This window comes from Mastomys coucha, unplaced genomic scaffold (genome assembly GCF_008632895.1).
Source record: "Mastomys coucha isolate ucsf_1 unplaced genomic scaffold, UCSF_Mcou_1 pScaffold23, whole genome shotgun sequence".
NCBI lineage: Eukaryota > Metazoa > Chordata > Mammalia > Rodentia > Muridae > Mastomys > Mastomys coucha.
In genome coordinates this window covers 114,680,092-114,694,135 of record NW_022196906.1, presented here as the reverse complement: position 1 = coordinate 114,694,135, position 14,044 = coordinate 114,680,092, and the positions used below count along the sequence as shown (strand labels likewise).

At 49.2% G+C, this 14,044-nt stretch overlaps 1 protein-coding gene across 1 annotated transcript; it reads right to left on the bottom strand.

Moving 5' to 3' along the window:
* Positions 1 to 3,399: 3,399 nt before the first annotated feature.
* Rpl14 (ribosomal protein L14) lies at positions 3,400 to 6,585 on the bottom strand. The gene is made up of 6 exons (XM_031345051.1): positions 6,489 to 6,585; positions 5,827 to 5,928; positions 5,191 to 5,285; positions 4,171 to 4,270; positions 4,021 to 4,074; positions 3,400 to 3,736 (listed from the first exon to the last, which is right to left on the bottom strand). The coding sequence occupies exons 1-6, from the start codon at positions 6,489 to 6,491 to the stop codon at positions 3,440 to 3,442; spliced, it is 651 nt and encodes a 216-aa protein (XP_031200911.1). The 5' UTR covers positions 6,492 to 6,585; the 3' UTR covers positions 3,400 to 3,439.
* Positions 6,586 to 14,044: the final 7,459 nt, after the last annotated feature.

The window sequence follows — 14,044 nt, the reverse complement described above, 5'->3', positions numbered from 1 at the left end:
CTCCTGATATTCCTGCTTCTGCCTCTTCAGGATATTCTACTAGCTATGGACACAAGCAGCTCAGTGAGCTTCCTAAGATCAGCAGGGGACTCTCGTTCGCAGACACTCACAGGATGTCCTGGCACGGGTCTCCTTTCTTCCACTAGTATCTACAACTTGAGCCTCACCACCCCGATATTTATTTCCTCCACCCCGGACCACTGGCCATGGACAAGCCTGGCCAAAGGAGTCCTTCAGCGGTCCGGATAACTGACGGCTGGTCTGAGGAGGAAGGAAGCCTCACCCGAGGCTAAGCGGTTTGGAGCATGACTGGCGTCCTGACTTCACCCACTGTCTTCTGGCCTTGGACAAGCAGACCTTAGAAGCCAAGAGGGCTGCACGAGTGCGAGGGACCTCGCCCCGTATCACTGAAGCCTCCGGTGGTGCTCGGGGTCCGTCTCTCCCACTGTGACCCCAACCTCCTCGGACACCCCCATCCAAAGCCTTTCTGCCTCCCACGCAGTGAGGTCTCCCCTCTGCAGGCTTTGCAGCGTGCTAACAAGGCATGCGGGTCTGACAGCGAGGGGACAGACATCCTCTGAGGTCAGAGATGATGCTCTGCGACCCGGGGGCGCCCCAGGGGCCCAATGCGTCCCCGGGTGCGGGGGACCCCCACATCGGATTGTCCGCTCGTGGCAGGCTGGGAACGCAGAAGGAAGGTCCCGCTTCCGACACAGCACCGGCCGGAACTCTACAGGGCCAAGTCCCAACCCGGAAGCGCAAGCACACTCCGGCCGCTCTAGGCGTCCGGAGGCCTCATCTCGGTGATAACACCGCCCCACCACTCGATGGTCCAGCGCAGTAGGAGGGGTTTGATGCGTCTCAGGGCGCCTGCGCACTTGGCGAGATTTTTTTTTTTTTTTTCTTTTTTTAGGGGCGAACAAGCTCGTTTTGAGAGTATGGGTGCGTGCGGCGGTGGCGGCAGGTGGTGAGCGTTGTCCGCTCGGGGCACAAATTATACAAACTCGCTTGAGCAATTTCTCTGGTACCAATTTTATTTATTTATTTATTTATTTTTGTTTTTTCGAGACAGGGTTTCTCTCTGTAGCCCCAGCTGTCCTGGTACTCACTCTGTAGACCAGGCTGGCCTCGAACTTGGAAATCCGCCTGTCTCTGCCTCCCAAGTGCTGGGATTCAAGGCGTGCGCCACCACCGCCCGGCTCTGGTACCAATTTTAAATAGCAACACTAGTTGGAAAAAAAGTCACACCTCCACAAATAAAGATTGGACACCAGTGTGCAGTTTCTCATGCTGATGTGGCCGGAAAGTTGGCTTAGCAGGTCAGTTCTCAGCACCAGCAAATCTTAACGCCCCCTCTGGACTGCCTGACACTGCACTCACAGCATATGCCCACACAGACACATATATCATCCTAAAAAGTATTTCCATGATGGGGTTGGAAGAAAGACTCAGCAGTTAACACTTGTTGCTCTTGTAAAGGGCCAAGATTCAATTCTAGCACCCATATGGTGGTTCACAATCATCTGCTACTCCTATTCCAAGGGACCCAACATCCTCAGAAGAGGTGCAGAGCTACCACGCTGGCAAAACTCATTTGCATAAAAACAAAACCCTTTTTTCTTTAAAATGGTAAAGCAGTAAAAATTATAAGGCAAAATTTATTTCTCACTGGACATGATGGTCCTTACCTGTAATGCCAGCACTTCAAAGGCCTAGGCAGGAACCAGAAACCCTACCTCAGACAATTTAATGTTCAAGGAAGGTGTGTGGTGGTCGACGGCCTATGCTGAAGGCAAAAACCTCATTTTCTGAAAGTTAGCAAGTCCACAGCAGTCCCAAAGTCCTTAGTAGGCAATCATAAATAAATACCCCTGATAATGCAATCACTAAATACCTCACTGTAGGAAACTGCTGGCTGCCAGGATTCTCCAGGTGCTCAGTCCCCTCCACCCAGGCCCCCTTACCCCAGGTTATCCCAGTAAACCCAGTCCCAGGTTCTAAACCACCAGTATTCCAGTGCAGTAAGGAATTGCCCCCTGCCAGCAGCCAGAGCAGCCGACCTGAATATACCTAGATATGGGCTGTGGTGCAGAAATCCACTTCCTGCAGCCCTTTTAATTCCCAGGCCTGGAAAGAAAACCGCTGCTTCCTAACAAATCACTTGCTAGTTGAAAAGAGTACACATTCCACCCCAGCCCCACGTGGATTGGGACTCCTGGGTAGCAAGGCTGGAAACCTCAAGTTTCCAGTTGAGTGGCGTCTACTTTCCCACAAGCCTCCACGGGCCACCTTTTGGACTTTCTAGAATTCTATCATGTAGAATTCTTTTTGCCAATGCTCTGGGGGGGTATGGGATGGGCGCTATTTAATGAAACCAGACTCGTTTTTTTCTACTAAATTCTGTGGGTTGAGCTCAGAGCAACTGTATGATAGTTGGAGAATCAATTATCTCACTTTGTATGTTTTAATCCCTTTCTCAAAATCCCTAAATACGAGCCCATGAATAGGTGGCTTATGGAATATAGGACCACTACCTTCCCAATAGCAGAGGGACCAATGTGTGTGCTCTGTAAGTGTCTAGACTTGTATTTTGAAGTTCCTTCCCACTCTCTAAGCCAATCAGGACTGGCTAAACTGGAGTACCAAGGTTTTTTTGTTTGTTTTTTTTTTTCAGGGTTTCTCTGTATAGCCCCGGCTGTCCTCAAACTCAGAAATCCACCTGCCTCTGCCTCTCAAGCGCTAGGATTAAAGGAATAGGATTAAAGGAATGCGCCACCACTGACCCCATGCCCCTTTCTTGAAGGCTACTCGGACTATTCCACATTGTTCCATTTCCTAGGAGCAGCCTGAATCCTGCTCACTTCTCCACCTGCCACCTCAGAGTAGAGGCAGAGCCCACAAATGCTGTTGTCAATGACAGGACATTCCCATCTTGTATTCCAGTGCCCACCTGTCCAGGTGTAAACCGCGGACATCAGGCTGAAAAGCACATAGTGTGCTGGGAATGATCCCACAAATAACCCACTCCCACTTCTCTGACAAACAACACTTCCTGCTTTTCAGGACTCCATCCTTTTCAAGGACCAAGCTTCTTTCCTCGTGCACTTTCCTAGAAAAATCCAAAGCCAGTTTTACAGTCCAAAATTATCAGAATCATGCCATGGAATGGGAAGAAATACCAAACACACCACAATGCAAGACAGGCAGGCCCAGCCCCACTGTATCTTTGAAGAATTATTCTAGACTCTGGTTCATCAAAATGATTACCCATGTATAAAGGATCCAGACTTTGCCTGTGTGCTAAATACTAAGGCCTGGGTAGGATGAGTTTATGAAGCTGATCCTGTTTACAATCCCAGTCCACTATCCACTCGGCGAGCTTAGAATCCACACGTAAGATTCACCACTGTCAAAAAGAACCTTTATTCTTTGTGTAGCCTCACGCTTTCTTGCCAGCTGCCTTTGGAGCAGGCGCCTTCTGGGCTGGGGTCTTCTGACCCTTCTGACCTTTAGCAGGAGGCGCTGCCTTCTGGCCTGAAGCCTTCTGAGCAGGAGCCTTCTGGCCTGCAGCCTTCTTGCCTGGCCCTGTGGCCTTCTTGGCTGGGACTTTAGCTTTAGCAGCCGCCGCCGCTGCGGCCGCAATGGCGGCTTTAGCAACAGCTGCTTTTTTAGGAGACGCTTTCAGGATAGCAGCTCTTTGAAGTTTCTTTACTTCAGTCTTGATTATTCTGTTCCTCTGAAAAGCAAACCACAGGAAAGCATTTGTTACAGGCTCACACAAAACATGCTTTTTGTCCTGTTAAAAATTAAACTGCTTCCACACACACAAATTTAAATGAGGACATTATTTCCAAGACTCATTCGGGTCATCAAACCAGGTGTTTTTACCCCGAGCTACCTTGCTGGCCCTAACCTAACAAGAATTATAAACATCGATTACACACACCACCACGAAATAGGGACTGGCTACTGTTCCCTCATTACCCTGCATCAAATATAAATGTTCGCCTGAAGACTTACCATTTTCTTTGCCTTCATGACTTTGAAACGATCAAAGTCTGTCATCTTGGCTTTCTGTTAAAAGAAAAAAAAAAAAAACCAAATGATCTCTCCTGACACTTCTTAGCACACCCCACCCCCTAGAACTCAAAGCTTTATTTAAGCCTTTACCCTTTCTCTGGCATCAATTTTCTTGGCCCATCTTGTGGCTGCCCATTTCGTATTGATGTCTGCCTTCTCCCAAGCTTTTCGTACATACTTCTGGCGGGCACTAGAAGAGCAAAGTCACAAATTCCTGAGTCAGCTTTATGGTAAGTCTTGTCAAAAGAATACTTAAAAGATTCAAAATCCTGAGTATACTTTCCACTGCTCCAGTGTGTGCATAAGCCATGCTCTTCTGTAATTAACAAGAGCTGCTCCTTACACCTACTGGATTTTGCACATTAACCAAGTTTCTTTCTTTTTTTGGTTTTTCGAGACAGGGTTTCTCTGTGTAGCCCTGGCTGTCCTGGTACTCTGTAGACCAGGCTGGCCTCAAACTCCACCGCCTCTGCCTCCCAAGTGCTGGGATTAAAGGCGTGGGCCACCATCGCCCAGCTTGGCCAAGTTTCTTAACCACCAAAAACTTCACTGCTGCTGTGAACCCTAGATTCACCTGTAGTCACTCCAGTACATGGTGACTAACTACCCCACCAGCACCCCTGGGTGCTGTCACAGATCACCCAGCTTAAATCCACTTTGTGGTACAGGAGGTGCTTCATTGTGCCAATCATTGCTGATGGCAACTACACAGTATTGCAGGAGTCTTAATCTACATTTCCAAAACAAAAACAACCAAACAATTGTTGCCTTCAATTTCATAAGCTGGAAACATACTTCTTTATGTTAAACACTTTGTAGTCGACACCCAAGTCCATCAATCAGTTCAAGGCAGGGGGCATGGCAGCACACAAGAGACCCCATCGATAATGTTAGTCAAGACCAGAAGACTGCAAATTTGGGCTACATGAGAGCTTATTGTATGGGGGGAAAAAGACCCAGACAGGAACTTTCATAATGGCCTGGGCAATTTTAAGTAAATAAGGTCTGTTTATTAAATATAGCCCTTTTCTTGGATGGCTCCAAACCAACCGTGTCTGTGCATAATAGACGGTGGCAGCAAACTGAAAAGCAATCTAGAACAAGTGTTACCTGTGTGGGAACTTGAGGATGAAGTCAGTGAGCTGCATGCATTTGAAAGGCATGGCCTGTCTCCTCACCCGAGTACAGGGTCCATCCACTAAAGCCTATAATACAAAACCAAGAATCTCAGACAGGCATCTAAAGTTCGAGATGGCTGTAATCTCTAACTTCTAGCCCTTTCTGGACCAAATGGGCATTACTATTCAAATAAAGCCAACGGGCAGTTAGTGAACCCAATATCCTAGAAACCTCCATCGTGGTTTTTTCAGACAAGGTCAAGCAGCCTAGGCTAGTGGCAAACTCCTGGTTCTCCTACATTATCCTTCCAGAGCCTAAGGTAGCAGGAGCCACCACACCTATCTTCAGACTTCAGCTGGACCTCCAGCCCCACTCAAGTCTTTTCAGTTACCTCATTTAAACTCACTTGTATTTTGTCTGCCTAGTTTCTGGTGAATTAATCCTGTAAGATGAGTTAACTCTTCCCCGTGCTTCAAACTCTGTGGCCAGTGATTCCTCAAAGGTAAAGCTGTAATCTAAAGAACTCCACCCAAGGACCACTCTAGCTACCCTGGGTACCACCCATGTTGCTGTCAATCTTACGGCCACGTTATAAAAAGACTGTAAAATACTCCGTCCCACACGTACCCTGTTCTGATCGATAACATCTACAATTGCGACCAGCTTTCCAGCATGGGGCCCAAAGGAAATGTAGGCCACCCGGCCAACCTCCACGTAACGCCTGAACACCTAAAACAGGAAGAGAAGAAACAGGGGTTGGCTTTAAATATTCCAAATCCGCGGCTTAGCGGCGACACTGGGCTCAGAGCCACCCTGGGGGACGAATTTGAACTTAGTAACCAGCATTCTTAAACTGCAAGTGTCCCGTAGCCACTTTCCCAGCACACAAATTGCCTGGATTTGCTCCTACCCATGTTTGATACGCCTTTAGTTTTCACATAAATAACTCATTGTTTAACCCACTGATACGCTCCCCGGTTCACTTTTTCCGGAGAAAAAAGGCCTGAAGGGAGCTCGCGAGGAGCCAGGCCGCCGAGGAGGGCCGAGGCCGCAGCAGCGCCGCCATCCCCGGAACCTCGGGCCCAGCCACTCCCGCCCACTGCGCACGCGTGGCCCCGGCAGGGCCGTCCACGCGAGCCGGGCTCCCTGTGGGCTGGGTTCCGCGCCCCGCCGCCTCCCCACGCGCTGCCCGGGTCGCGCAGAGCCACTCCACGCCGGGGCTCCCCCGCCCGGGGCGGAAGACCGGCGTCGCGACGGCTGCGCTCGGAGCTCTCGGCAAACACACTCACCATGTTGGCGGCGCTCAGCGAGAAGAGAGAAGGCCCGCCCCGCCGTGCGCATGTGTCGGCGGAAGCCCCGCCCCCGACGTCCAGCGTGCCCACCGATTGGCCGGCAGGGAACGTGCGTACTTTTACGCATGCTCAGTGGGTCATGACATGGCGGTTCCGGCTCTGTGCCGGCTGCTCCTCCTCAGGCACGTGCTGTGAGCTTGGCGTTGTAGTTTCTCCTTTCGTGTTTGTTTGGGTTTGGGATTTTGGAGACTAGGTCATTTAGTGTTGGCCTTCCATTCTGTATAATTCAGGTATTCTCGCTCGCAGCAATGCTCCTGCCTGAGTCTCCCAAATGTTGGCGGGACAGGGCGGTCATTCCTGAGAACTTTAGGGGCCGGAAGGACTCAGAGGCTGGTCTTTCCTTCCGACCTGCCCGCAGCCACTTCCCTTTTCTATACACAGAGTATAAGTAAGATACAGCCGTGTGTGCTGGCGCTCGCCCTTAATCCCAGCACTCGGGAGGCAGAGGCGGAAGCAAGTCTGGATTTAAGGTCGCTTGCCACGTTGAGACTTTCTTAAAGAACAAAGATACAGTGCTGGAGAGATGGCTCCGCGGTTAAGAGCATTCACTGACTGCTCTTCCAGAGGTCCTGAGTTCAATTCCCAGCAACCACATGGTGGCTCACAACCATCTGTGATGGGGATCCGATGCCCTCTTCTGGTGTGTCTGAAGACAGCGACAGTGTACTTACATGAAATAAATAAATAAATCTTTAAAAAAGAACAAAGATACAGGTCACTTGGAACAAAAGAGGGTTGCGGTTGGATCCAGGATTCCAGATCTTAGAGTTTCATGGTTCCTTTATGTTAGCATCAGGGCCTCCAAAGCTCTGTCACCGCTTCGGCGGACCTCACAGACCTGTTGCCAGGGCTACAGCCGCCGTATTCCCAGAATTCATTGGGATCACCTCCCACCTTTACCTGCAGCCACTACATCAGAAAAACAAAAAACAATTTTTTTTTGTTGTTGTTTTTTGTTTTTGGTTATTTCAAGACAGGGTTTCTCTGTATAGCCCCGGCTGCCCTGGAACTCACTCTGTAGACCAGGCTGGCCTCAAACTCAGAAATCTGCCTACTTCTGCCTCCCAGGTGCTGGGATTAAAGGCGTGTGCCACCACCGCCTGGCCAACAAAAAAATAAAAAAAAAAATTCAAGAGAGAAAAAAATGTTTTCTCCCTAATAAGAGTTCCCTGGCGGTACTACTAGAGAACTCTGGAGGTGGCAGGGATGGAGCTGAGACAGTTTAAAATCCAATGGTATAGTGAACACACTTTGAGAAACATTGGGGAAATCCTTCCATCTACAGGACTTTTCCATAGGTGTGCAGTTGGATTATGTCACCCCGTTTGCATCCCTCCCGAGTTCCCTTTTATCCCCTAAGTTACAGGATGCACAGTATAGCCAGGCATCAAGGCACTCCATTGTCTCACTGGGACACCCTCCATTGGTTTTCTTGTTTTTTTAGGACAGGGTTTTTCTGTGTAACAGCCCTGGCTGTACAAAGCCCTGGCTTTGTAGACCAGGTTGGCCTGGAACTCATAAAGATCCACCTGCCTCTGCCTCTTGAGTACTAGGGTTAAAGGCCACCACTCCGCTACTCTCTGAGGTTTTTTTTCGTTTGTTTGTTTTTTGTTTTTTGTTTTTTTGAGACAGGGTTTCTCTGTATATCCCTGGCTGTCCTGGAACTCACTCTGTAGACCAGGCTGGCCTTGAACTCAGAAATCCGCCTGCCTCTGCCTCCCAAGTGCTGGGATTAAAGGCGTGTGCCATCACCGCCCAGCCTCTCTGAGGTTTTAGTGTTTTGTTTTTTCCTCCTGGAAAGACAGGCCACATCTTTGAAGGGATGTTTCAGGACCTTTGCAGAGAAGCACCAGGCTGCCTCAGGTTTCTATGAATTCTAATTTCTGAGTTCGAGGCCAGCCTGGTCTACAGAGTGAGTTCTAAGACAGCCAGGGCTACACAGAGAAACCCTGTCTCAGAAAAAAAAAAGAGTTCCATTTCCTGGATAGTAACTTTTCCAGGCAAGACGTGCTTTGCTCTAGTGGAGAGGTTCTCAACCTGTGGGTCTCACTCCCTTTCACAAGGGTCACCTGAGACCATTGGAAAATACAGATTTTTACAACTCATAACACTAGCAAAATAACAGTTATATAGTAGCAAAAAAAAATAATTTTATGGTCAGGTCACTGCAACATGAGGAACTGTGTTAAAGGGTCACAGCATTAGGAAGGTTGTATTCTAAATATCTGATATGCATGATGGACAAGTTGCCCTGCACTAGGTCTGGGTGTGGTCCCACCACAGCCTTACTGGAATTAGAGCATCACTAGACCAACCAGGCCATCTCAGTCCAACCACTGAGTGAAGAGCTAGTTGAGGTTGACATGGGGAGCCAAGATAGTGGCCCCCATGCGCTCTGTTTCCTCAGACTTCTGCCCAATGCCCATAAAAAGGCCGGTGAGGGGCTTAGTGGAGTTCGAGTCCCAGTATCCACCAATCCTCACCCTGGAAATCTCTGCTCTGAAAAGCTCTGCCTCCTAAGACATCCTATATAAGCCCTGCCCTTTCTCCAATTCCCTGCTGTCTGCTTCTGGGAACAGAGGGCAGCCACGTCTGGATTCATCCCTCCTCATCCTGAACCTTCTGATCTCTTTCATGAGATTTTCCATCTGTTGTGACTCTCATCAGAAAAAGCCAAGGAGCAATGAAAAGATGGGAAGGAGTGAGAAAGTGGAGCAGGGCCAAGGCTCCTGAGCTCAGCTGGGGATACTTTCCCCTGGGAGCTACAATGGCTCTGCTGAAGAGGATTCCTCTCAGAGCTGTGTGGTTCCTGGGCTCCCATGTCTCACGAAGGGAACTTCCACCCGAGCAGAAACACACTCTAGATTCTTTCTATTGCTCTGAGAGAACACATGACCCAAAGCAACTTGAAGAGGAAAGGGTTTATTTAGCTCACAGCTTACAGTCCACCATGAAGGAAAGTCGGGGCAAGAACCGAAGCAGAGGCTGTGGAGGAATGTGCCTTTTTGGCATGCTCCTCTTGGCTTGCTCAACTGTTTTCTTTCATAGCCTAGGACCACCTGCTGGGGGGGGGTGAAATATGTTCCACAGCAGGAGGGGGGTGGTGGCGGCAGCGGCGCACATCTTTAATCCCAGCACTTGGGAGGCAGAGGCAGGCGGATTTCTGAGTTCAAGGCCAGCCTGGTCTACAGAGTGAGTTCCAGGACAGCCAGGGCTATATGGAGAAACCCTGTCTAGAAAAACCAAAAAAAAAAAAAAAAAAAAAAAAGTTCCACAGACGTGCCTCTTTTGGAGGCATTCCCCAAGGAGGTTTCCCTCCTCCCAGAGGACCCTAGCTGTGTCAAGTAGACAAGAGAAAAACAGCACACCGGGTGCCTTCCTCAGCCACTCTTCATCTCACCTTTATGAGAGCCTCTCACTGAACCCAGAGTTTGCCAGTTCAGCTAGGTAAGCTAGCCACTGAGCCCCAGGGGTGCACTTGTCTCTATCTCCCCAGGATGACCACTGCAGGCCATCGATCTCCTCTTCGTGTGTGTGATGGGTATCTAAATTCAGGGCTTTACAACACTAAACACTTTACCTACTCTTTTGTTTTGGTTTGGTTTGGTTTTCAAGACAGGGTTTCTCTGTGTAGCCCTGGCTGTCCTGGAATTCACTCTGCTGGCCTCAAACTCAGAAATCCGCCTGCCTCTGCCTCCCAAGTGCTGGGATTAAAGGCGTGCGCCACCACTGCCCGGCTTACATACTCTTTACTAATGTGTGTGGAGGGGACTGGGCAGGTGGAATGAGTCCCCTTGGAGGCCAGAGAGGGTATCCAATCCCCTAAAGCTAGTTACGAATAGCTGTGAGCTAGAGACAGAACTCTGGCTCTCTACAAGAGCAGTAAGCAAGCACTCACTGCTTGTCATCTCTGCAGCTCCGAACGAGCCCCATGTCAGACATTTTATTTTGTGTGTATGGATGTTTACCTGCATGTGTTTCTGAGCACCAAGTGCAAACACACGTAGTACCTGCAGAGGCCAGGAGAGGGCATCACAGCCCCTGGAGCAGGAGTTAACAGAAGATTGTGAGCGGCCATGCGGGAGCAGCAAGTACTCTCCAGCCCTTCTCAATAATTTCCTCATCCTGAGGAGGAGTTTGCCGGGAGTGAAGCGGTACTGTGTGAGAAATCCCAAGGAAACGCTTTCTATCAAGACAGATGCCAAGAGCTGAGTGAAAAGATGTTCCAGACAAGAGGGACCAAAAACCCTTGCCACCAGCAACACATACACAAGGTCCTCTCAGCGCTGGCCCTGGGCCAGCGGGCAGTGGGAAGTCCTGCCCAGAGGCCAGTAGGGAGCACGGAGATCTGAGAGAGGCGCTGGGGAAGACTGACAGGATGAGACAGTGCCGGCTCAACACGTGTTTCTCACAAGCTCTAAGTTGTGTTATCTGTTGGAAGCAGCTGTTCTGACCTGCTGTCCCGTGTAGGAGAACTGGGTCCTGAAAAGCTTCGCTGAGGGGAGCTTGAAGGATGAAGCAGAAAACAAACAGTAGTGGACTAAGGAGCGTGGCTCAGCAGTAAGCATTTTCCTGGGACACATGAGAACCAGGATTCAAACCCCAAACTGCCAAAATGAGTGCATTTAAAGTCAATCACAGTAGTTCGGGGGCGGGGGGAAGTTCATGTGTTGTTCTTAAACACACAGCTTTTATATTTCTTTGATTTTTATTGTTAGATCATAAACTTTTTTTTTGGAAAGGAAGCCTTAGATGGAACCTCAAGTTCGCTTTTTACAAAGCAAAAATATTGTGTATAAGTAAATATTGCAGTGGTACATGGCTTTAATCTCAGCAAGTAGCAGGCTGGGGTAGAAGGTGCCAAGAGCTTAAAACTAGCCTGGCAAACATAGCAAGGACTACCCAGGCAATGTGGCTGTACTGGCTGGTTTTGTGTGCCAACTTGACACAGGCTGGAGTTATCACAGAGAAGGGAGCTTCAGTTGGGGAAGTGCCTCCATGAGATCCAGATGTGGGGCATTTTCTCAATTAGTGATCAAGTGGGTAGGGCCCCTTGTGGGTGGTGCCATCCCTGGGCTGGAAGTCTTGGGTTCTATAAGAGAGAAGGCTGAGCAAGCCAGGAGAAGCAAGCCAGCAAGGAACATCCCTCCATGGCCTCTGTATCAGCTCCTGCTTCCTGACCTGCCTGAGTTCTAGTCCTGACTTCCTCTGGTGATCAACAGCAATGTGGAAGTAAGCTCAATAAACCCTTTCCTCCCCAGTTTGCTTCTTGGTCCTGATGTTTGTGCAGGAATAGAAACCCTGACTAAGACACTGGCAAAACTTTTTCAAACAAGGGCTGGGGAAGTGGCCTCTTGGTAAGGAGCTTGCTTTGTAATCGTGAGAACCTAGTTCAACTCCCGGAGCCCACACTAGGGAAAGAAAGAAAGAAAGAGAGAAAGAGAGAGAGAGAGAGAGAGAGAGAGAGAGAGAGAGAGAGAGAGCCAGGTGTGATAGTATTATTTTGTGGTCCCAGAGCTGAGGGTGGGGAGTGAGGCAGGTAACTCCCTAGGCTTGATTGGCCACCTAGAGATGCAGCCTCACCCCCTCCCTCTGCCCCTCGCTGACATTGTGATACTGGTTAGATTAACCCCTTTCTCCTTTCCTCTGGGAAATGGCATCTAAAAGCTCTCTCTGTGTGCCGGGTGCTGTGGAACACACTTGCAATCCCAGCTACTCGGGAGGTTTAGGCGGGAGGAACAGAGGAAAAGGGCTGGCCTCAGCCACCGTACCACTGCATACAGGTCTGAGCTGGAGGTCAGGTGTGAATATGTGAGGTCAGGTGTGAACATGTGAAAAACAGTACCTCAGTGTGAGCTGTAGTGGTATGAAGAGCCAGGTGTATTGTCTGTGGTGCTACTGGTGGTGTGCGTGTGTGTTTATATGTGTGTACTACTTGAGTGTGTGTGTGTGTATGTGTGTGTGTGTGTGTCTGCATGGTAGACACTTGGGGTATGGTGTAGGGTCTGGATATCTGTAGAAGGAGCATAGGGGCCATTAGAGTTGGGATAGCTGGGACAGTGTGTGGGTATGGGAGAGTGTGGCTGAGATATCTGTGGTATATATAAGACAGGAGGGACCCAGCTGAGTGAAAGTTATCTGACAGAGCTCACTCATGAGGTGAGAAACACAGCCATGTCAAAGGAGACATGGCCTTGGCAAGAGGAGAAGCACGTGCTGGCTTCTAATGACTGCAGCCTTACAACTAGGAACTTGCTATTTAACCACGATCTTCAGCATGCACTGCTTTTTAAAGGAAGCACAGCCTGGCGGTGGTGGCGCACGCCTTTAATCCCAGCACTTGGGAGGCAGAGGCAGGTGGATTTCTGAGTTTGAGGCCAGCCTGGTCTACAGAGTGAGTTCCAGGACAGCCAGGGCTACACAGAGAAACCAAACCAAACCAAACCAAACAAAACAAAAAAACAAATAAAGGAAGCACAAACAATGTTCTGGTTTTATTCAGTGCTTGTTTGTTTTTAAGTGAATAAGCTGTGAGGCTTCTAGGAGTCAGAGATTAGCATGTAAAACCAAGATACTTGACTTTTTTTTTTTTAAGATGAATTTCACTTTTATTTAAAATTTATTAACTTTGATGTGTATGGGCATTTTGCTTTCATGTCTGACTGTGTAGCACACACATTCAATGCTGGAGAAGGCTAGAGGAGAGAATCAAATCCCTTAGAGCCACAGACATACTGAGGTGGGGAACTGAACCCATGTCCCATAGAAGAGCAGCCAGTACTCTTAACCGACAATCCGTCTCTCCAGCCCCTACTTTTTATTTCTGATTTATGCATCTTGGTGAGTTTGTGCGAGACCCTGTCTCAAAACCAACACAAAGGCTGGGGCGATGGTCCAGTCAGTCAGTAAAAGACATGCAAGGCTGAGTTCAGGACCCGGAACTCATGTCAGTCAATAAATAAATAAACCATGGAATCTGAGCTCCAAGGAGGCAGAGACAGAACTATACAGTGAGAATCTTTTCTTCCTTGTGTCCTTAGGAGAAAGGGCATCATATTTAAGTTAACAAATACACATTGCCAAATAAAAATAAGAATTTATTCTATGTGGAGCCAACAGCCATGAGACACAGCATTGATTTGTAGCTTGTAGCTGCTGGACTCGAAGACCTTTCCCCTCCCACTTTGGAGGCAAATATTCCCGAGACTGCCTTCTCTTTCCCCAAAGTCAAGATGTGTAGCAGCTCTGTAGGGAGAAGTGTAGGGATGTCCTGGGACAGGATCCTGTATACCTGTGGGAGCGGTGGGAAGAAAGCACATCCCATGGTTACAGCCCAAAGGCACCCCGAGCAGGAGCTGTGAGGGGTCAGTGAGCCAAAGGCACCCCGAGCAGGAGCTGTGTCGGGGGGTCAGTGAGATCCCCCAACCCCCCGACCCCGCCCTCACCCCATGGTTATAGCCCAAAGGCACCCCGAGCAGGAGATGTGCGGGGGG